At 38.1% G+C, this 25,536-nt stretch overlaps 1 protein-coding gene across 2 annotated transcripts in view; it reads left to right on the top strand.

Moving 5' to 3' along the window:
- The window catches only part of LOC149261990 (Major facilitator superfamily protein), a 399,155-nt gene that overhangs the window by 32,324 nt on the left and 341,295 nt on the right, over window positions 1-25,536 (top strand). For both annotated transcript variants that reach the window (XM_089423184.1, XM_089423175.1), the window contains exon 2: window positions 22,921-23,052. In XM_089423184.1, coding sequence (XP_089279310.1) covers window positions 22,921-23,052 — 132 coding nt within the window. The remainder of the gene's footprint in view (window positions 1-22,920; window positions 23,053-25,536) is intronic.

Here is a 25,536-nt window from a genome sequence, read left to right as displayed (position 1 = left end):
AGTCAATGGAGGAGTTTCTAGAAAAATAATAAAATAAGATGCTTTTAGAGGCTTGGAGATCTATCCATCAGATCTATAAAAAGAGGAGGTGAAGATCATTTGGGACATCTTGGAGTTGATATTGTTTCTTGTATGAGAGGTTGAGAACGTGGTTCTTTACTCCATTGGTAGGCCGAGGACGAAAACCCTTGGGTGATTTAGAGAGATTGGGCGAGTAGCCATCTCCCATTGGTGGATTCATTCAGAATCCACAAGTGTAGTGATTGTTTTTCTGTTTCAGTTTGGAGACTGGAGGGTCATTCCCAACTATTGTATTGGCATCTATCTATATATAATAAAGCTGGATTTTGGTTGCTGCATTTCTCATTGTTTCTCATGTTGTGATTTTTAATGAGATTTTATGCAATTTGTGGGTTTATCGTTTTAGTCAAATTTCTGGTGTTTGGATTTCCATGGCAATTTCTTGTTAAGTGCTTAATAATTTGATTTGAAGGGTTTGTTCCAAATTTCTTTCGTTTGGGACATTACATTTTTTCACTGTTTTGCCACTGCTGTAAATTCAATTTTATAACAATGATACAAGTGCCCTTAAAACATACTAAGTTGGTCAAAATAACTCAAAAATTTCAAAATTTAATTTTCTCAAAATTTGGCCACTTGGGCATCAAGGATCTAGCCTAGATCTAAAAATTTTGCTTGCTGAAATTTTCTGTGTAAATCACTGAATCAGATCTGAAATTGCTTGAATAATTCAATTAAAAAGGCTTGAAAACTAAATTTTTTAGTTTTGGCAAAATTTTCCTAGTTTTGGGCATATTTGGCACTTGTTGTAGCATCATTAACTCACTGATTTGCTGATTTATTTACTGTTGTAACAAAATATATCAGATCTGATCTAATTCTGAAAATTGCATTTCAAGTAAGCTAAAATTCATTGTTTCACTTTGGCAAGTTGTTGGGCACTTTAGTGATCGAATAAAGTTGTTATAGGCTTGTTATCTCATGGGTTTAAAGTGATTTCCTTACTGCTGTCATAAGACTAATGAGCGCTGGAATTTCTGAAGTGTTACTGCTGATTTGGTTATTTGAGATCTAACATTTGCTTGTTTTGTTTTAAGTTACAAGAATTTCTGAATTGCTCTCATACACATAAGCTCTAAATTGCTGATCTTGTTGATGATATAAACTACTTTGGCATTTGAAATCTAATTGACATTGTGATAAGAACATATTGAATAAATTTTATTGGCATCGTGTAATCACTGGCTAATTGATAATTGGATAATTTTTTCTAAGTATCTTGTGGATTGATTCATTGGCACTTGCATCCTTAAGCACTTGTCTTGTTTTAAGATTGTCTTCTAATTGTTGTTAAGTACTATTGTTATAAAGAGTAATAATAACTCAAGTACTTAAACACTTAAACAATCTTAACTCAAGTGACTTTACTCATAATCATTGCATAAGCATCCTAGTCTTAGTTTTGCACTTAATAACTTACGTCCAAGCATAAGCTTGGTTGTACTTCTATGACAACCCTCTCTCATCTAGTTTGAAGGATTCATCCCTTCTTAGTGGTTAACATAGTGACCTTGTAGTTGTCAGAGCCACAGTCTTTGCAGCGCCAGAGGCACCGGGTGGTTGGAACACAGGGGGAGGTATCATTAATCAGGCCACTGCCTGTTTTCCGCTGGCTTCCATCTAACAACCTACTCTGAAGACTATTTCTCAAAACAATTAAGGGAAAGGTTGAACTTATATTAGGAATTTAATAAAAAATTAACCAAGATCCTTGCAACACACCTAGTTCTTAGGAGATGCATCTTCATATAGGTTAGTTCATTATATAAGCGACAGTTTTACATCCGGTTACTTGGCTATAATTTCTAATAAGCAAGGTTTTGACTCCATCAGACACTGGTCTCAATATTAAATCTAATCAAATCCTTAATCTTGCTAAATTCTACCAAGTAGCTAGGCCACTCAACTGTGTCCCCCAAACAAGTTGGTTCCCAACTTGTTTTCCTCTACCTCATTTCCATAGGGACTATCCCCCATAGCTTGCTGTTGGGAGACAACTAGAACAAAGTGGGTGGGGATCAGAGTGACAACCCCCGCCCTGAGTGGTTGTCACGGTACCTATACAATCCGAGCGACAACACTGCTCATCCAAGATATCATGGCAGACCGCAGGCTAAAACAACACCCTGATGTGCTTTTCCTATCATCGACATTTTCAACCCAATCAACATTAGTGTATCCATGAAGTCTCACATCTTTGCCAATATATCTCAGTCCATGATTAATAGTCCCATGCATGTATCTTAGCACATGCTTAGCAACAACCCAATGTGCATGAAATGGCTCCACCATTAATTGACTTAGAGTGTTGACAACAAAACATATGTCCAGTCTAGTGTTCACTAAGAACGTCAGTGCCCCAATTTGCTGACGGTACACAGAAGGATCTGCCAAATCAGGTACCGCAGCTTCACCACATAACTTTTTGAAATTTATTTCCATCGGTGTGGCCATGGACTTGCATTCCACCATTCCAAATCTTTCCAACAACTTGACAACATATTTCCCTTGAGAAAGGAAAATTTCACCAAGTCTCTGCCACACTTCTAAGCCCAAGAAGTAGTGCATCAAACCAAGGTCTTTCATCTCAATCTCCAAGGCCAACTCCCTCTTACATTGGAGAATAAGAGGTTCTCCACCTGTCAAGAATAAATCAACATATAATACTGAAATCAAGGGCATACCTTGGATGACCTTGAAGTAGAGATTCAGATTAGCATTTTTCCTCGTAAATCCAAGCTTCATTAGATAACTATAAATGCAGGCATACTAAGCCCTTGGGGCTTGCTTCAATGCATAAAGCGCTTTCTTCAACCTACACACGAGTCTTCATGTCATGCTCCTCAAAGCCCTTTGGTTGCTCCAAGTATACCTCTTCCTTGAGAATGCTATGTTGAAACGCAGTCTTACATACATTTGGTGAAGTGTCAATCCTTGGCTAGCAGAAAGAGCAATGATAGATCGGATTGTAGTATATTAGGCAACCGGTGCAAAAATCTCATTGTAGTCTTCTCCCTCTGTTATATAAAAAATTAGTTATTTGCAATTAATAGTTTATTAGGCAAACGACACGATCAAATATTATACCCATTCACCAAGTGGCACCAAGGCTGTATTTAAGCTAGGGCCTCTCATTCTGTAAATCATCTTTTTTCAGTCATTAATAATTTATATATATATATATAAATAAATCATTGCTGTACTTATTGAGTTCTTCTGCTACATGTGGTATCAGAGCAGTCGATCCTTAGCTATCATCTGCTACAAGAAATCGCGTCCATACCTCGTCCTCTGCCATCTTCAGATTCACCTGTCGTTCTTTCCCACCGTCGCATAACCAACTCCGTTCTTCCCCTTGTCCTGTCAAAATCGTCGTTGTTTGACTATTTCCACGCTGTTGCTGCCTTGCTGTGCCCATGTTGTCGCCCCATCCGACACTGCCGTCACTCTCAATCAATGTTGTGAAAAGCGCGAGTGGGATTAAATCGGCGCCGGGAATGAAGCGGAAAAAATCGGAAAAATCGGGAAAAAAGCGGAAAAAAGCAGGAAAAAAGCGTTTGGTACAAAAATATTCATTTTTTTTCAAAATTTTTAATATCTAAACCATCTACAACATAAAATAAATACATTGACACATAAATATGATAAGAAAACTAATATATAAGATTTTTAATATCATTTCTAGCGCTAAAATCACACATAACATTGAATCATGTCCTGAATAGTAAGTCCTGACTCCGAGTCCCAGCTTAGCCTCAAAATATCAACAAAAAATATGATAATGTATCTCATCATGTCATAATGTCATAGACTCATATACAATAAAATGAAATTCTAATCCTATTGATTTCCTCTGCCCCTCTTGCGAGAAAATGTCACAGCTTTCCCTTTCCCTCTAGATGTAGATGCTGGTGCCTGTGCTGGTGGAAATGGCAGTGGAGTCTGATGTGCTCTAGAAGCTGAAGAACTAGAAGTATGAGCTACAGGAGGTAGACCACGTCCTCTACTGGTGGTAGTGGTAGCCCGGGTAGGCGGTGTCACCTCCTCCTCCTGCTCCTCCTCCTGCACCTCCTCCTCCTCCCCCTCCACTACATCCTGCACTAACCAATCATCAGCAGAATCCATGAGAGGCCTTTCGGCCTCAACCCTCCATGCAGCAGTGGTGTCAATCCCATCCAATGAGATGGAATCCACATCAGGTGTCCTCTCAAGTTGCCTCACCCACAATCGAAGATTGTAGTATACTTAGACCATGTCATTAAGTTGCTGGGACTCCAACCTGTACAAAGATCATGAAATAATAATTAATAATTAATATTATAAAAAAAATATTGTTTAATGAATTCAAAAATTTATTTGGAAATTTGCAATATTTTAAATGTTTAAGTGTTAACCTGTTGCGCTTCTTGTTGTGTATTTTTTCAAATACACTCCAGTTGCGCTCACATCCTGAGGAGCTGCATGTTTGGCTGAGGATGCGTACGACAAGCTTTTGCAAAAGGGGTACTCTGCCACCATACATCTTCCACCATGCATCTACAACAAAATTACAAATAAAATTTTAAATAAACATAAGAAAAAAATGGAATTTGAAGAGACAATGAAATTTGAAACAAAGTTACAAACTAAAAAATACCTGGCATTTTAATCGTCCTATCAGTGACAGCCATCTCAAAGCCAAATGTGCCACCTGCCATCTTATATGTCTCAATTTGTTTAGAGATCTCTATACGTTGTTCTGGAGATCGCACCATCTTCTGGACACAGGATAAGAATCCATCCATGATCTCAGCATCAAAATCAAACCCACATGCATAAGAAAATGCAGGGTTCAGGAAAAGCCCAGCAGCATGAATGGGACGATGGAGTGTGTTGTTCCATCGCTCATCAATCACTCCCCATAGAAGGAGTTGTTTCTGAAACCCATCATCTCCCTTATCATCATAGTAGGCCCGAATGGCTTCTTTGGCCCTGTCCATGGCTTCATACAAATAGCCCATTGCGGGCTTCTCACCATCAACCAACGGAAGAACCTTTACCAAAGGTTCAGTAACGGCGCAGACCTCCTGCACTCCCGCCCAGAAGTCTTCCTGGTATGAAACTAGTCTGCATACGACCTCTCCTTTTGGTTTGCGGCTCATTGACATAGCACGCCACTCCTCTGAAAGAAACATTTTCTTCACATCCCACATAGAATTCACGAGGGATTGAAGAGATATGAAACTCGTGGCAAACCGTGTAATGGCGGGGCGCACCAACTCTTTGTTGTTGGTGAATCTTCTCATCAAGCTAAGCACAGATGTATGATTATATATAAATTTTGTGATGCTTTTTGATGAGTCAACAATATCTTTGACAAAGGGAATTTTCCCTATGTCCTCTAACATCAAATCAATACAATGGGCAACACAAGGTGTCCAAAATAAAGTAGGATGCCTGTCCATAAGCATTCTACCAGCAGCAACCTAATTTGCAGCATTGTCCGTTATGACTTGGACAACATGTTGTTCACCCACCTCCAAAATAAACACATCCAGCAAATCACATAAAGTTCTTGCATCTTTGATTTGATGAGATGCATCAACAGATTTGATAAACATAGTCCCCATGGGACAACTAACCAAGAAGTTTATAAGGGTTCTCCCTTTTTGGTCAGTGCAACCATCTGACATAACAGTGCATCCTGTTTGTGCCCATGATGCCCTAAAATCCTCCAATCTTTGGGTGCAGTCACGCTTTTCATGTTGAAGAATCCGGCCTCTAAAATCATGATAAGAAGGGATTTTGTACCCCGGGCCAACACTGGCAATAGCATCAACAGTAGGTTGGAAAAATGGATTATTCCTTACAATGCTGAAAGGAATATCACTCCACAGGAGAAATTTTGCCATCAACCTGTCAGCTTGTTATTTTTCAGTTCTTTTTAGCATTGAACCGATAGATGGTTGTGAACCAGGTGTGGTTCGAGGAACAAAAAATGATGATGCAGCTACCGGATTGACTGATGCTAAAGTAGAACTAGTGCCACTTGGCCCACTTCCTTCAGCTGACCTTTTTAGTTGCCTTTTGAGTTCTTCTTTGGCCTCTCTAGTGTGCTCTAATTCTCCCAATGCTCTCATGGCACTTTGGATAAGTTCAGGATTTGTATTTATACAGGGCCCCACATCATGTCCAGGGATTTGTGCAAGGTGAAACTTCAACCTGTACACCCCCCCGCATATGTCCTTTCCACACAACTTGCAATTCAAGTTTTGTCTATCATTCGGAGCTTTAGGTTCACCATATTCCCAGAAAAGATCCAATTTCCTTGGCATGTTTGTTTTTGAATTTTGAATTTGCAAACCTATGGGAAAACAAGGATTAGGAAATAGGAATTTAGGATTACAATTTAGCATTTACAAAATTACAAGTTACAAATTTCCAGAATCCAAAGTTCCAAACCCCAGTTACCCAACCAAATGGCAAATGCCAAAAACAATGAAAAAACATAAACAATGTTTAAAAAAAATGAAAAAAAAAATAAAAAAATTGGTTCCCATAGTCATACCAATTTACCCATCCCAAATCAATGAAAAAATACAAAAAATTCTTTAAAAACAATGAAAACAAAAGGAAAATGGTGCCCATATGAAGTTTCCCAACCAAAAACAATGAAAAACAATGTTTTTAAACAAGGAAAACAAAAAAAAATTAATCCACATACTGTTTTTATGGAGAAATTGGTGGTCTCCTCTTGAATTTGTCCTACAAGCACTTAGATTTGCTCACAAACCCTCCAGCTCCTCTCTCCAACACGTTCTCCTCCTCCTACGCGCGCCCACAGTCCAAATGAACCAAAAAAAATCGAAATTCGGTTTATAAAACCCGTTGCCGCCGCCCCCCACGCTTTTTTCGGAAAAAAGCACGATTTTTTTCCGAAAAAAGCGTGTTTTTTTCGGAAAAAATCGCCAAAAAAAGTGCCGCTTTTTACCCATAAAAAGCACGATTAAATCGCCTGGAGGAAAAAAGCGCGCTTTTTTGATAAAAAGCACGATTAAATCGCCTGGAGGAAAAAAGCGCGCTTTTTTTCAAAAAAGCGCGATTAAATCGCGCTTTTAACAACACTGCTCTCAATGCCTTTCACCCCCCTCCATCAGACTCACCGTCGAACCCATCTGCTCCTATCCTTTATCGATTCATTGCACATAGTTTAATATGTTTAGATATATATTAATTATTATATAGTTTGTTATTAGTTGTTATATAATTCATAATTGTATAATAATTAATATAACTATATATATTAATTAATATTTAGTTATTAAATAAAATCATTTAAAAAAATTATTATTTAAAAAAAAATTAATTTATATAAAAAAATTAAATAAAAAAATATTAATTAACTTAAAAAAATTAATTAATTAATTTTTTTTTTAAGAAAAGTAACGCTGGATAAGTATACTTTGCCACATACCATATCAATGGCTACATCAATGTCGATGGTCAATTTCAATAAAAAATTAATAGAACTTGAGGCTAAGGTGACCGACCATGGCGACAAAATCGAGACACTGCAGGACACAACAAATGGAATAAAGAGTTAGCTTGAGAAGAATAAGAATGAATTTAAAAAAGATCAAGCAGACCTGTCAGTTAAAGTGGATCAAGCTCTGCTGATGTTGGGTTGTATTTGTACCAGCCTGAAGATTACACTCGATCAAATACCCCAGAATAATGAAGCGACTCAACATCTCAATTCTCCAGATTCGTCAAAATCATCAGACACACATGAGAAACCCGAGTCCCCAAAGACATCTTCCACGCTTAATCAAGAAAATAGTAACACGAACTTTCAAAATAAGCAGCTCTGGAATCCATTCACCAATATGTCGTTTTCAAAGCAATACCCCTTTTTTGCCCCACCGTTAGCGACATATCAACGAAGAGCAAAAATCGAGCTACCCAAATTTGACGATAATGAAAAATGAAATGTTGCTTGGCTCAATAAAGCAGAAGAATATTTCGAGATTTACGACATTGACAACAATGACGAAAAGATTAGGCATGCTTCCATGAAAATGGAAGGCGAAGCATATAATTGGTATATGTGGTGGAAGAAGACGACACTTGTTATTAGTTGGAGAAAATTTAAGGGTGCATTCTTTAAAAGGTTCCAAGGTGTTAAGGAAGAAGAGTTCTTCTCAACACTCACCAGATTGCGACAAAAAGGAGATGTGGATAAATACACTCGAGAATGGGAGACTTTAGCAACACGAGTACCTGGATTATCAGAAACTCGTCTAATCCAATCATACACCTCTGGACATAAAACCCATCTACGAGCACAACTTGAGCTTCATGACATTACGTCGATAGAAGTAGCAAGACAAAAAGCAAAAGTTGCTGAAAAGAAATTTGAAAAGATGCTGTGGTCAAAGGCTGAAAAAGTATACTCGAGACGAAGATTTCCTCAATTTGCGAATACAAATAACACAAAATATGTTCCACCACATCTTCGAAATGCAAAGGATGAAAGAGGGCAAGTGCAAATGCTGTGGCGAAATGTGGGACCCTAAACATAGGTGTGATAAAAGAAAAGAGACCAAGAATTTGTATAACTGTGAAGCAACTAATGATTCAGGAAATGATGATTCAGACGTAGAAGAAATCAAAGATGTCTCAGAATTCTCACCAGAACTAGACGACGAAAGTATTTTGCAAGTGTCACTATTGGCTATAACAGGTATATCACAACCTCAGACATTAAAATTAAAAGGAAATATCAAGAAGAACAACGTAATAGTTCTCATCGACACTGGTAGCACCCACAATTTTTTGGACTCAACCATGGTAAAGAGACTCAACATTTTCACATTTCCCATGCCCAACATGAAGGTAATGGTAGCCGACGGTAAGAAGGTTGAAAAGGTAGGGAAATGCCATAAAGTCAAATTGTAGATTCAAGACTTTAATTTAGAGTCTCCGTTCTACACTGTACCATTAGGAGGAGTAGATGTGGTCTTAGGTATCCAATGGTTACAAACCCTCGGTACTTACTCTGCCAACCATCAAACGCAGTTTATAAAATTTAAATGGGAAGGGCAAAAATACAAGCTATACAGATTCCAAGCATTGGAGAATCAAATCGTATCATCATCCCAAATGATGAAAATGATTTGAAGAGAAGCACCAACCTATGTAGTACAATGTCACCAATTAGAAATGTTAACTTCAAAATTGATCAACGAAGAAGCACCAGAAGTACAAGAGCTAATTCAGAAGCACGAAAAAGTATTCCAAGACCTGCCCATGAAAATGCCTCCTAATAGAGAAATCGAGCATACAATAGAAGTCAAAGTAGGATCAAACCCCGTCAACATCAAACCATATCGATATCCACATCATCAAAAAACGAAAATTGAGAGATTAATCCAAGATCTTTTAAAGTGTGGCATCATCTCAAAAAGTAAAAGTCTGTATGCTGCTCCAGTTGTATTGGTGCAGAAGAAAGATGGATCGTTCAGGTTATGCATCGATTATCGAGGACTAAACAAAATAACAATTAAAAACAACTTCCCAATTCCCTTCATCGATGAAATTTTGGATGAACTACATGGCGCTAAATATTTCTCAAACTTGGACTTAAGGTTAGGATATTATTAAATCATAATAAGGTTGGAAGACATACCAAAAACTGCGTTTCGAACACATGAAGGTCACTACGAATTTAAAGTAATGCCTTTTGGGTTAACCAATGCACCAACAACATTCCAAGCTACTATGAACGAGTTATTTTGACCATATCTAAGGAAGTTTGTGTTAGTGTTTTTTGATGACATTTTAATTTATAGTAAAACTTGGAAGGAGCACCTACAACATTTGGAGAAAGTTCTTACACTATTGGAAGAGCATTAGTTCTATGCCAAGAAGTCCAAATGTACCTTTGGGAGGGAAGAAGTAGATTATCTCGACATATAATATCCAAAGAGGGAGTTAAATTAGATCCTAACAAGATCAAGGCTATAAGGGAGTGGCCCAAACCAGCGAATATCTCCAAGCTAAGAGGATTCTTTAGGTTGACCAGATATTATCAAAGATTTATTAAAAACTACGCCCATATAACCGCACCCCCTATTAAACCTTCTAAAGAAGAACTCATTTTGATGGAATGATGAAGCAGGAAAGTGTTTTGAAGATTTGAAGGAAGTTATGTCTAATGCCCTTCTATTAGCAACTCCAGAATTCTCAAAACCATTTGTAATTGAATGTGATACTTCAGGTTTTGGCACAGGCGTAGTACTAATGCAGGATGGTCATCCAATCACATTCGAAAGCAGAAAGCTTAATAAGCACGAATGTCTCAAGTCTACATACAACAAGGAAATGCTTGCTATTATGCATGCATTAGCCAAATGGAAACAATATCTCTTGGGAAGTAAGTTCTTACTGCAAATAGATCATAATAGTCTTCAACAACTTCTCTTGCAGAAAACGCTATCTACAGAACAACAAAAATGGATAGAAAAGATTGCTACCTTTGACATGGATATATTACACAAGAAAGGGAAAGATAACGTACTCATTGATGCCTTGTCGAGAAGAGACGAAGAACCATCGTTTCTCGCAGTGTCAGTGGTTATTCGTGAATGGCTTAATGAGATTCGAAGGGAATACACAAAAAATCTAGAAACAAGTGCTGTAATCAATAATCTTCCTCAGGATTCAAACTTTGAATGGAAGAACGATATTCTATGGTACAAGGGAAGAATTTATCTGAACGCAGATTCCAAATTTAAAGTCAAGGTTCTCAAAGAGTCGCATGATTCACTGTCAGCCGGACATGTAGGACAAGACATGGATTTTCTGCTGCACCCTCTTTCTGGGAGAATCCTCTAGCCACAAACCTCATCTTGTACTTTTCAACACTTCCATCAACACCATGCTTGATTTTGTAGATCCACTTTGAAGTCACAACAGATTTACCTTCCAGTCTCGAAATCACTTCCCATGCATCGTTCTTCATGATGGACTCATATTCTTCAACCATTGCATGATTCCGTACTTGTTCTTTCACTGCTTCCTCGAAAGTGTATGGTTTATCCTGTACGATGTTGCTCATAGCTACGACATATCCCTGATATCGACATGGCTTCTTGCTTTTCCTGATGGTTTCTCTTGTAGCAACATGTCTCTCAACATCCTGTAAAGTGTCACAAAGCCATTATGGTCTCTTCCTACCGAGAGGATCGCTTGGAGGGGGATCCAAGGGGTCCATGGGTTCCATAGGATCTTTTCTTTCAACATTGGCAGGGGTAGGAGTATCCCTTGCTTTCCTAAGAGCAATATCTTCATCAAATGTCACATCCCTGCTAAACTCTATATTCTTTTGACCAGGTACATATATTCTATAAGCTTCAGAATTTTCACAATAACCAACAAAAGTACCTTTCTTTCCTGAAGCTTCCAGTTTGGTCCTCTTCTCCTTCGGCACATGAAAGTAGATGGTGCAACCAAAGATCCCCAGGTGTCCAACCTCGGGCTTTACCCCCGTGAAAACTTCTTCGGGAGTCTTGTCACCTAAGGCTTGATTAAGAGTTCTATTTTGAACATAAACAACAATGTTAGCAGCTTCTCCCCATATAATTTTTGGCAACTTTTGATTATGCAACATAGCTCAGGTTGCTTCCATGATAGTCTTCTTCTTCCTTTCAACTACACCATTTTGCTCGGGTTATAAGGTACAATGGTCTCCTTCGCGATTCTAGATTTCTTGCAAAAGTCAATGAATTCATTTGAAGTAAGTTCTCCTCCATTGTCAGACCTGAAGATTTTGATCTTCTTCCTTGTTTGATTTTCCACCAGTGCCTTGAAGTCCTTGAACATGTCAAATGCTTGGTACTTGTTTTTCAAGAAGAAAATCCATGTCTTGTGGGAGAAGGCATCCACAAAGATTATATAGTACAAGTAACCACCAAGAGAAGTCATTGGCATAGGTCCACACAATCATAATGTATAAGTTGAAGTATTCCATTGGTCCTGATTCTACTTGAAGGGAATTATCCCCTCACATGTTTTCCACTGGCATATCCTTGACAAACTTCATCATGATCTATACGAATCTCAGGCATCCCAGAAACCATCTCTCACATGAGGCAAAAATTTGTAATGAAGGTGGGCGAATCTTCGATGCCACAACTCACATTGATGATTACTGTCATGAACCAATGCTTGGATTGTTCTTCCATTAACTTTGTTACGACCTTCAATTCTTGATCCCATTGTGAAGGCATCCCTCAAGCTAGACCCTCTTGGCAAGGCACAAACCTTTCCATCTATGAAAGCAACTTTCATTCCTTTGTCCTCCAAGGTAGATATAGATACAAGATTCTTTTTCAATCTAGGAACATACAAAACATCTCGTAGATGTATAGTTTGACCATAATCCAGATGAAACGAAACAGACCCAATCGCTTTTACAGGATATGTAGAATTATCCCCAAGAATGATCTCCAAATTGGACTCCCTCTCAACCAAGTTTGAGAGGACTTCACGATAACTAGTGAAGTGTCTAGAGGCCCCACTATCTACCAACCAGTTATCAAATGAATTTGGAGGAGAGGAACTAGAAAGAGCATAAATAGGAAAATATTCAGATTGAGTTGCAACTGCATTATTGTCATACCTTGAATTCCTTGATCTCTTGGGAGGATGACGAGTCTCTTCTCGGGCAGGGGGTCCTCCTCTCTTCCTTCTTAGATTGTAGTCGTTCCTGGGAGCACTTCTTTCTTCCGGACAACCTTGAGCATAGTGACCATGCTTGTGACAATTGTAGCATTGGATGTTGGACACGTCCTCCTTGAATCCTCTGTTGTTGTTCTTGGATCCTTGACCTTGCTTCTTAGACTTCCAATTCGAGGATCTTCCTTTCTCTTTCTTCTTTTTGGCATGAGCAACAAATGCAATAGGTTCTCCTTCATGCTTTTGAATTCTTCCTTTAGAGATCATCCTGGTCTCCTCTTGAGTGCACTTGCCTAATAGCTCATCAAATGTGGGAAACCTGTCTAATGGTTGTGATAAATGTATCCCAAATCATAGGAAAACCTCCAAGCGCAATCAACACCAACTGTCTATCAGAAACAATCTCTCCAACAGTCAGGCAGAAGTTGATCCTTGAGTTGAGATACCCTCATGAAGTATTTTTGAATAGTCTCACCCTTGTTCATCTTGATGTCCTTGAGTTGATTCTTCAAAGCAAGAATTTGGTTCAAGCTGTTGAATTCATACATCCCAATCAGCTTATCATACATTTCCTTGGACTTCAATTTTGAAGCATAAGTAATCAAATGATCTCTTAAAGAATCAATGATAATTTTCTTAGCTTTGATCTCAACTTTCTTGTACTCGAACTTGACAGTAGCAGAAGCACTTTTCGGAGGCTCAGGTACCTTGCCTTCAACATATTCCATAACATCATTTTCTTCCAAAGTCATATCCAACCTAGCGCTCCATGAAGCAAAGTTTGATGAGTCATTCAACTTCTCCTCAATCTTGAAGTATGAGGTAGACATCTTTGCCAAGTCAAATGAACTTAAACAACAAATAGGATCTCTTCAAAGGGGTGATTACTCATCTCCTTGGGCTTGTCTTCACCTCAACTCTGATACCATGTTAATTTTTCAATGTTCTATGTTGTAACAATCACTTTTAACAATTTCTTCTTTCAGTAGCAATCACTTTTCCAATTAGATTTCAATCACCCAATGACAGTAAGCAATTGTAGATAGAACAATAAACAATATGCACAATAGAAGACAACCAAGATCAAATGAGACACAAAGATTTAGGTCAAAGACCAGGGAAAAACCCCACAAGATGTAAAACCCAACTAGATTCTTCTTCTATTAGATGTTCATCAAATGTTTAGCAGAGATACATAGTCCAAGTACATCCAACTAGTCAAAGATCAAAGCCTTGACTATACAAGTCAACAATCCAATATCCAATCAAATATGAGCATAAAAGTCAAGTCTGGTCAAAGTACCAGTCCTGCAATTTTGGCCGTCAAAGTCAGTCAACAACAGTCAACGGTGCCCTTACCAGTCCAAGTCAATGGTCAAAACAGCTCCAAAAAATTTGGTCAACTAGTCAAAGAAATGCAGCCTCTTTTGCTCAGTCAAACTTGGTCAAAACAGATCCAAATTTCCTTCCACAATTCGGTCAAAGTCAACAGTTGACCTGCGGTCAACCCTAGCCTCAGGTCTGTGGTCAAAGTGCCTACAAAAATTCAGTCTTCTTCTACCTGAATTCAGCCTTCCTGAACAGATCCAAAAATCAAGTCAAACCAAGACAATTCTTCAAAGTCAACAATGGTCAAAGATGCCAAAACAGAAAGTCAACACAGTCAACAGAAATTTCCTCTCTCTCCTTCACACGTGTGAACTCGGACCCTGCAATTTCAGATCAGATCGAACCAATAGAAGTTGATTTGATGTGTGTGTGTTGATGCCTCTAAGTGATGTCAAGCTTGGTCTATTTGTATGTGGCTTGGGTGGATGAATTACTCCTTTAGGCCGACTAATACTTTTTGAGTTGACTTGGTCCAGCAACAAAAATAATATTTGTCCAAATGCAAATTTAATTTTTTTCAAGGGCAAGTGGGGTCTCCTTTGGTTTTGCTAGGCTTCTCCACGGAGGGAATTGCTCCCTCAGCTGCCAATTTTCAACACCAATTAGATCAATCACACTGATTCATAGAGCCCTAAACATCAACATGATCCACAGAAAAATAAGAAGATATGGGAACTTAATTTCATCTGAACACCTTCCTCCCTTTAACCTGCAAAATAACAATGTACTTGGCCTCTAGTGAGGTCTTTCCTCCCTTTAACTTCGCCCCTTGCAAATGATTGTTTTCTTCTTTTTATAGCCTTAACTCCAATTAAATTCTCAATAAACTATACTTAGAGTTTCTTAGATGCACCTTTTTCTCCATCAAATAATAAAAAAAACCATAAAAAGGTCTTGGAGTCTCCTTGGAGTAGGGTGCTCCTTCTTATGGGTGAAGACTGAAGAGATCCATTGAAGAGAGGCAGAAATCGGTCCACAAGGATGCATGTACTTCTTCTAGGGGTTTCTTTAGACTTGGGGGAAGTGTTAGATGCCTTCTTGCTGCCATGCATCAACCCCGTATGTAAAGTGTTCCATCAAAATCTGCCATAAGATACTCCTACACGTTCTTGACAGTGGCGATGCTTCTCACATGTGTATTGATTTGTAAGTTGCAACTATCAAATCTGGCATATCCCCTCATTGAAACATGCATATATGCCACTTGTCAACCTCTTGTGCATCTCCTATAAATATGCAGTCTGACTTGAGATTTGAGTAAGAGTGCAAAAAGATCAACAATATTCCCATAATGGTGAGTTATGCCTCCAAATATGTAGAATGTGCCATAGATAATGTGAAATTACAGCCTCAATTGAGAAACATGCATCTAAATATGTAACTTGCCTCCAAATATGTGGAAAGGTACCCCGAAGGTGAGATATGCATATAACATGGGTCTCTACCATAAAAATTTCTAGCTTTCCACCTCGTTGGTGTCTGTCTAACCACAAATAATAAAGTGTACATGCTAGGACAGGTAGACCAAGGAAAATATTTTCCTTTGGGCTGGTCATATAGACCTACATTTTCCATTAAACTCCTAGGGTACACCTTGCACTGTGATGCTGAGAAAAAGTCACCTCTGAAAATGTGAAATGAACCATGTATTTTCACGAGGTAATGAGACCAAACAGTTTATGGGATGAAGATTACATCATACCGCTGAACTTTTGAAAGAAATCTTCTAGCTACAAATGAGGGATGTACATTTAAGTAAGACAACCAGTAATTTGAAAATAAGTGTGTGGGGATGAGTTCTCAGGTTCTAAGTGAGAGAGAGAGAGAGAGAGAGAGAGAGAGAGAGAGAGAGTTGATTGTATGTTTGAAATGTGAAAAAGTGACACAAGTCATAAGTCTCATGAAAAAGATGGACTATGGTGGCAACTAACATTACATAACTAAAACACCCTTGTGGCTACAAGTACTTTCTTAAGTTCCTAAATCACTTTATTTAATTCTAACTCATAAGTACTAGAATATATACAATAAAGAACATCATAAATATGACCATTAGAATAAATATAACGTATCTCTAAGAAGCAGGGAACACAATCAATAACCTCCAACTTGGTCACGATAAACAACCACGCGACTTCATAGGCCTTCTTAAAATCAAATTTGACAAACTTTCTATTCCATGCCTTCCCATACTGCAATTATGTTATAAATTTTTTTTCAGTGACTTTCTCCTCAGGCTCTTCTTCCTCCTAATTCTTCATAGGCTTTAAGTGACAACCTACTTATACCATTTTGGATTTCAGGGCACACATGTATGAGACAACAAGAGAAAGTTTCAATGTTATGTAAATTAATTAATATCTATAACAATTAGTTAAAATAGGCAAAAGTGCATGATCACAGATTCACCAAGAGGCACCCAAGGTAGTATAAAGCCAGGGGCCTCCCACAAATTGTAACATCATCTATTCAATTATTAATAAGATTTATATCATGGCTGTTAATTGCTGAGTTTCTATGCTTCATTTGGTATCGAAGCCAACTTCAGTTCTCCGACAAGGCGCTGCACAGAAGCATTTTTACCTCACTGCATACAATGACGACCCACTCTGCTATCCCACTGCATCCCATCCTCTGTCAATTCTGTCCGATCCATCTGACCACTTCCCTGCCCCTCTCGCCCATCGATTCACCACTTATGCTGTTCATGTTCCCCTTTCCCACCGCTGTTCGCTATTGACATTCCACACCCTACGCCCGTTCACTCTTTTGCCACCTGATCTCCCTGCCACAACCATCTGTCACCTCACGCTGTCTTCTTGTCGACGACCCTACCATCCCTGTCACAGCACCATTATCCCTCGGCCGTGCATTATCCCCTCCGCCTCTGCAACACTGCCACTCCCCGCGCAATCCCCTCTGCAGCACTACCACTCCTCGTGCAATCCCCTCCGCAGCACTGCCACTCTCCGCGCAATCCCCTCCGCCGTTTTCTGTTGAAAACCAATACCTCTGCCATGATTTTTACGCTGATCATCGTTTTTCCATTGATGTCATCCGGTCCATCACCTTCCTGCCGCCCTTTTCCTCGTTCCGCCTGTCTTCATTCCCGTCAACTTGCATCCAACTCGAGCCACCGTTTTCCAAGCTCCTTGTCAATCGGTTCAACCAGTTCGACCGACTCCACAACATGTTTGCATCGTTTGGAACCTATTGGAACGTAAGGTTATATAATTATATAATATACAGTCAATAATACTATATAGTATTAATTTTTTTTTTAATAATATAATTAAATTAAGTAATTTAATTTTATTAAAAAAATAAAAAAATTAGGATCAAGTTAGGAAAAAGAGTTAAGCTAGATAGATATACTACACCTCAAACCCGCTCAATGGCTTCATCGATGTCGATGGCCAATTTCAATAAGAGACTAGTAGACCTTGAGACTAAGGTGACCGGACAAGGCGATAAAATCGAGGAGTTCCAGAACGCAACAAAGGGAATAAAAAGTCAACTCGAGGAGGACAAGAATGACTTTAAAAAGGATCAGGCAAACCTTTTAGTTAAGGTAGATCAAGCTATGGTGATGTTGGGTTGTATTTGTACCAGCCTAAATATTACCCCTGATCAAATGCTCCAGAATAATGAGGCTACTCAACTTTTCAATTCTCCAGATTCGTCAAAGTCATCAGACGCACATGAGAAACTCGGGTCCCCAAAGACATCTTCCACACCTAATCAAGGAAATAGTAACACAAATTTTGAAAATAGGTAGCTCTGGAATCCCTATGCCAATATGTCGTTTTCAAATCAATACCCCTTTTTCGCTCCGCCAATAGCGACATATCAATGTAGAGAAAAAATTGAGTTACCCAAATTTGACGGTAACGAAAAATGCAAAATAATATTTCGAGATTTACGATATTGACAATGATGACGAAACGATAAGGCATGCTTCTATGAAAATGGAAGGCAAAGCATATAATTGGTATATGTGGTGGAAGAAGACGTCACTTGCTATCAGTTGGAGGAAATTTAAAGATTCGTTCTTTAAAAGGTTCAAGGGTGTCAAGGAAGAAGAGTTCTTCTCAACACTCACCAGATTACGACAAAAAGGAGATGTGGATCAATACACTCGAGAAGGGGAGGCTCTAGCAACATGAGTACCTGGACTATTAGAAACTTGTCTCATTCAATCATACACCTCAGGACTTAAACCCCATCTTCAAGCAGAACTTGAGCTTCATGAAATTACGTCGATAGAAGTAGCAAAACAAAAAGTAAAAGCTACTGAAAAGAAATTTGACATGATGCTGTGGTCAATGGTTGAAAGAGTATACACGAGATGAAGATTTCCCCAGTCTATGAATATGAATAACACAAAATATGTTCCACCACATCTTCGTGAAGGAGAAAAAACTAACGTGGAAATGCAAAGGATGAAAGAGGGCAAATGCAAACGTTGTGGCGAGAAATGGGACCCTAAACATAGGTGTGCTAAAGGAAAAGAGACCAAAAACTTGTATAAATGCGAAGCAACTAATAATTCAGACAATGATGAATCAGACGTTGAAGAAATCGAAGACTCCCCAGAACCCTCTCCAGAACTAGATGACGAGAGCATTCCGCAAGTATCATTATCGGCTATGACAGGTATATCACAACCCCAGACATTAAAATTAAAAGGACATATCAAGAAGAACAATGTAATGGTTCTCATCGATAACGGTAGCACCCACAATTTTTTGGACTCAACCATGGCAAAGAGACTCAACATTTTCACATTTCCCATGCCCAACATGAAGGTTATGGTAGTTGACAGTAAGAAAATTGAAAAAGTAGGGAAATGCCATAAAGTCAAATTGTAGATTCAAGACTTTAATTTAGAATCTCCGTTCTACATGGTACCATTAGGAGGAGTGGATGTGGTCTTAGGTATCCAATGGTTACAAACCCTCGGTACTTACTCTGCCAACCATCAAAAGCAATTTATAAAATTTAAATGGGAAGGGCAGAAATACAAATTATATGGGTTCCAAACACCTGAGAATCAAATCGTATCATCATCCCAAATGATGAAAATGATTCAAAAAGGAGCACCAGCCTATGTAGTACAATGTCACCTATTAGAAATGTTAACTTCAAAATTGATCAACGAAGAAGCACTAGAAGTACAAGAGCTAATTCAGAGGCACATAAAAGTATTCCAAGACCTGCCCATGAAAATGCCTCCTAATAGAGAAATCGAGCATACAATAGAAGTCAAAGCGGGATCAAACCCTGTCATAAAAAAAGGAAATTGAGAGATTAATCCAAGATCTTTTAAAGTGTGGCATCATCTCAAAAAGTAAAAGTCCATATGCTGCTCCAGTTGTATTGGTGCGGAAAAATGATGGATCGTTCAGGTTATGCATCGATTATCGAAGACTAAACAAAATAACAATTAAAAACAAGTTCCCAATTCCATTCATTGATGAAAAGCTGGATGAACTACATGGCGCTAAATAATTCTCAAAATTAGACTTAAGGTTAGGATATTATCAAATCAGAATAAGGTTGGAACTTGGAAGACATACCAAAAACTGTGTTCCAAACACATGAAGGTCACTACGAATTTAAAGTAATGCCTTTTGGGTTAAGCAATGCACCAACAACATTCCAAGCTACTATGAACGAGTTATTTTGTCCATATGTAAGGAAGTTCATGTTAGTGTTCTTTGAGGACATTTTAATTTACAGTGAAACTTGGAAGGAGCACCTACAACATTTGGAGAAAGTTCTTACACTATTGGAAGAGCATCAATTCTATGCCAAGAAGTCCAAATGCACCTTTGGGAAGGAAGAAGTAGAATATCTTGGACACATAACATCCCATGAAGGAGTTGAAGTGGATCTTATCAAGATCAAGGCTATAAGGGAATGGCCCAAACCAGTTAATATCTCCAAGCTAAGAGGATTCTTAGGGTTGACTGGGTATTATCAAAGATTTATTAAAAGCTACACCCATATAACCGCACCCCTATCAAACCTTCTAAAGAGGAACTCATTTCGATGGAATGATGAAGCAGAAAAGTGTTTTGAAGACTTGAAGGAAGTTGTGTCTAATGCTCGTGTATTGACAACTCCAGACTTCTCAAAACCATTTGTAATTGAATGTGAAGCTTCAGGTTTTGGCATAGGAGCAGTACTAATGCAGAATGGTCACCCAATCACGTTTGAAAGCAGGAAGCTCAATAAGCAAGAACGTCTCAAGTCTACATACAACAAGGAAATGCTTGTTATTATGCACACATTAGCCAAATGGAGACAGTATCTCTTGGGAAGTAAGTTCTTAATACGAACAGATCATAATAGTCTTCAGTATCTCCTCCAACAGAAAACGCTATCTACAAAACAACAAAAATGGATAGAAAAAATCGCTACCTTTGACATGGATATATTACACAAGAAAGGGAAAGATAACATAGTAGCTGATGCCTTGTCGAGGAAAGACGAAGAACCATCGTTACTTGCAGTGTCAGTGGTTGTTCCCGAATGTCTTAATGAGATTCGAAGTGAATGCGCAAAAGATCCAGAAACAAGTGCTATATTCGATAATCTTCCTTAGAATTCAAAATTTGAATGGAAGAACGATATTCTATGGTACAAGGGAAGAATTTATTTGAATGAAAATTCCAAATTCAATGCCAAGGTTCTCAAAGTGTCGCATGATTCACTGTCAGCCGAACATGTTGGATGCATTAAAACTTACTATAATGCATGTCAGTCATTCTTTTGGAAGGGAATGAGTCACGATATTCAGAAATATGTAGTAGAATGCGATAAATGCCAAAGGAATAAAAGTGAAAATATTATGACACCCGGATTACTTCATCCCTTAAACATTTCAAATCAGAAATGGGAAGAAATATCAATGGATATTTCTTCCCATTGAAGGCTTACCTGTATCTGATGGTAAGGATAAGATTCTTGTAGTAGTCGACAAACTCACCAAGTATGTTCACTTTATTGCAATGAAGAAATCAGGCTCAACGAAACAAATCGCTGAGATATTTTGCAAAATATTTACAAATTACACGGATTTCCAAAGGTCATTGTGAGCGATAGAGATGCCAAATTTAAGGGTAATTTTTTGGAAGGAATTATTCAATCATATAGGAACCTACCTCAATATGAGTTTTTCTTACCATCCTCAAATAGATGGCCAAACAGAGGTTGTCAATAAATGTTTGGAAGCTTACCTACATTGTTATGCCACAGACAAGCAAAATAAGTGGGTTCAGTGGTTACATCTTGCTGAATGGTGGTACAATTCCACTTACCACACATCAGCGAAAATGACTCCTTTTCAAGGACTGTACGGTTACGAACCGCCGAAATGGAAGGAATTTGCTATCATCGAGACAAAGCTGCTAGCTGTTAAAAACCAGTTAGAAGAAACCCAAAAAGTCGTCCAAACTCTAAAAGAAAATCTAAATAATGAAAGGAATTGTATGAAGCAGCAAGCTGACCGAAATAGAACCGAGAGAGAATTTGAAGTTGGAGATTGGGTATTTGTCAAACTTCAACCATACAAGCAGCTGTCCTTAAAACAAAAAGGAAAAAATAAATTGGCACCAAGTTTTATGGACCATATCAGATCAACAAAAAGATCAGCCAAGTTGCATACAATTTAAGCCTTCTTGATAAAAGTCGTGTTCATAATGTTTTTCATGTATCCTGCCTCAAAAAGGCACTTGGTGAACATCAATCAGCACAGACAACACTTCCAACCTTAGATGGCGAAGGAAGGGTTATTCTAGAGCCAAAAGGTATCATATCCAGCAGGGAAAGGAAGCTGCGATCACGAGTAATCAAAGAATACTTCATCAAGTGGAAGGACTTACCAGAAGAAGAAGCTTCTTGGGAGACTGAAGCGTTTCGTCAACAACATCCGCCGTTACGTATGCTTTGAGGAAGGCAATGTTATGTAAATTAAGTAATATCTGTAACAATTAGTTAAAATAGGCAAAAGGGCATGATCACAGATCATGCCCATTCACCAAGAGGCACCCAAGGCAGTATAAAGACAGGGGCCTTCCACAAATTGTAACATCATCTATTCAATTATTAATAAGATTTATATCATGGCTGTTAATTGCTGAGTTTCGGTGCTTCATTCAACTTTCGCAAAATTCACCGATTTTGTATTACACAATAACATGAGTTTATAATAGATTTTGTTTTCGATTTTGGCTGCTTCAGATAAGGATAATCTTCAAATCAAAATAGATCAAGCCCAAATAGCAAAATTTTCTTTCAAAATTGTGCTGATCTTTTCAGGCATAAGAGCAATGGCTAATTAAAAAGCTATGCCAATTTTTAGCAAACTAGGGCACCCATTGGAAATGGCTGTTATTTATTTTAACAATATGAGCTCTCCCAAGTTATTGTTTGACCTCACTATGTGGACTGTGTTACTAGATGGCATGATACAGATATTATTATCATGTCTAGGCCATTTCACATTCGACAATGTTTGGTATTTTGTTAAATGTTTCCTCTAAAATTCTTCATATAATCAGGTATATGTTTATTCCGTTGTCTTATCATTTGTATGCATTTTGGCAATGATTAATTATAATGCTGTCAGATTCATGTCTGTCATCATTCTGCCATATTTGTACAAATCATTGAATTGTTTGCTTTGAATTGTGGTGTTACTGATGGCTTGTTTTGTGCTGTTTCCAGACTGCTAGCCATATTTTGTATAATTAACATGCTTAACTATATTGATCGAGGAGCCATAGCAAGTAATGGTGTGAATGGAAGTCTGGGAACCTGCACAGAGGGTGATACATGCTCCGGAGGCAGTGGGATTCAGTAAGCTCTCTTTGAAAGGTTTTGAATTTTGTTGGTCAAGTAAATTGTTAGTTCACTCCCATATCTGTAATTTTTAGTATGATAAACTACAAATTGGTATCTGTGATTATTTGGTGTAGCTTCATTTTATTTAACAGTCCTGAATACTAAGGACACGATAATGAAGTTCTGTTTCTCTGGAATTTCTCCTAGTTAGAAGAGAGACAATGCACAAGTATCAGTTATGCATCAAATGTTGGATCTCTGCCTCACAGTTGTTAGAAGGGATAAGTGAAGCACAAATATACATTGAAAAAGGCTTCACCTGAGCTCAACTCCAACTAATAATATTGGGAAGATAGTTGAAGATTTAATAATAATATTTTTGTATAAACGTGACAGGTGATTAACAGAAATTTGTGACAAAATTATAACATTTTATAATTTCATATGCACTTGAAAATAAAAATATGATATGCTGGGAGAACATTAATTGCCAGATATTATTAATGATGCTGCATTAGTACATCAGAAGGTTTTTCTTGATTTAAGCTACCCAAGTACACCAAATACATGTACCACATTACCTATCTGATCATGCATTACATCATTTATAGTACCCTAAGATGGTTAAGATGATCTAATGACCTAACTAACCTTAAGTTAATTATCATTAATGTTATTTTATGACAAACATAATCCCTTTAATACATAATTAAAAAATTATCATTAACATTTCAACTTGATGTTTGCTCCTCCAGTACTTTCTCCTTCAAAACAGGAGCTCTAATAAAGTATTAAAGCTCTTGAACTGTTGATCACCTTGAATATGTTGCGATGGGTTTTGAATTGGATTACAGAGCTGATTACTATGGGTTTGAACTGGATTACTCCAAATTACCAATTGACGGTTTTGAATTGGATTACGCCAAACCACGTAGTAGATTTTTGCAACAGTGTGCAATATGACTTGAACTACTCCCATGTTTGAATTGGTCAACCATAGTTTTTAGGGTACACATTAATTGGCTAGTGCTGAATGAGCACCAAAAACCTCAAGTCATCATCAGGCCCAGTACCATAATAGATATTGAACTGCCCTTGTGACCAAAATAAACATGTTATGAGAGTTTTCCAAAATTCACATCTTCAAAAACTTTAAAAATTACCTCTTCTCATACTTCATCACTATCTTCTCAACAGCAACGACTTAGTAGCAATAACTTTTCTGCCCTGATGTTTTGTTCTACTTCTCCACAATTCTTATGTACCATTTGTGTGCTTCTCTTCCTCATGACGATGTTTCTTGACTCTTGAGATTGATCACAGAGTGAAGGGATTGAATGGAACTGACATTCAATGCCTAATTCTTGCTATAAACAAGACAAAACCAACACTTGGGTAGCACAACATAAAGCCCTAACTATTGCACACTAGAGCTTATCCATAAGTGCTTTAGAGTGAGAATTCATAGGAGCACCAGAGAGATGAAAATGAAGCCCAAGAACTATTGGGTGGTATAATTGACAAACAATTACTTAACATTAATTGTGCGGAGATTGAGACAATAGTGATTTCCTACACTAGACACCTAACTCACTACTTAAGGAAAGTCTCACACAGGAAAAGCATTGCCCTGGGTTTCCATTCAGAGTCTTTTCCTGAGACTTTAGGTAATTAGAATAACTTTAGTGGCAACTCAAACAATAAACTTATCTAAGGGACCATTGGGTTCTTGCAACTAGGCCCTTCTCGATTGATTGACATAGATGTTCCCTCAAGTCTTTAGACAATCGCGAAGCTCAAGAACTCATTGTGGTTCAAAACCAGTCTTGCAAGAAAGGAAATCAAGGCTTTAAAAGACAACTCCTATCAACTATGCAACACTGCCATCACACAGTTGAAAGAGATTAAGCCTAAATTTCCCCTGGGGTACAAAACTGTTGTCTATTCGTTATGCGAAAGACTTGAGTAAGGTCAAGTGTTTTGGTTGCAGGCAACTAGGATTCTATGTCAGTCAATGTCCTAATCGGAAGAAGGGAGAGAAAAGGGGAAGCAGTGGACAACAACTTTAGTGGACATTGAGGATTTGTCTTCGAGACTAGAGGACAAATTTGCTCTCATAGCTTGCCTCTCTAGCTCTACGTCAATAGGTGTCTAGCATATTGACAGTGGAGCATCAACACATAAGACGGGAGTTAGAGAATATTTTTCTAGTTATAAGGAAGAGGAGACCGACTTCCAGATTCAGATGGGAAACAAGACTAAATATACTCCAGTCCGAAGAGGGACCATGAACATTTAGAGGGAGTCAGGCTAGAGTACCATTGTTACAGATGTGCTGCATGTGCCAGGTATAGGCATAACCCTGATTTCAGTTTTTGCATTCCAAGACAAAGGTTACGATGTCTATTTTGTGGGGCAGAAGGTTTTATATCAAACGCCATAGTTGGAATAAGGTCAAAAGGATTGGAGCAAGGAGCAACAAGTTGTACAAGTTGCAAT

This window comes from Pinus tabuliformis, chromosome 6 (genome assembly GCF_031772625.1).
Source record: "Pinus tabuliformis cultivar Carrire ecotype Pingquan chromosome 6, CPIR1, whole genome shotgun sequence".
In the NCBI taxonomy this organism is placed as follows: domain Eukaryota; kingdom Viridiplantae; phylum Streptophyta; class Pinopsida; order Pinales; family Pinaceae; genus Pinus; species Pinus tabuliformis.
The sequence above is the reverse complement of the archived record's forward strand: the minus strand, read 5'-3'. Positions and strand labels throughout refer to the sequence as shown.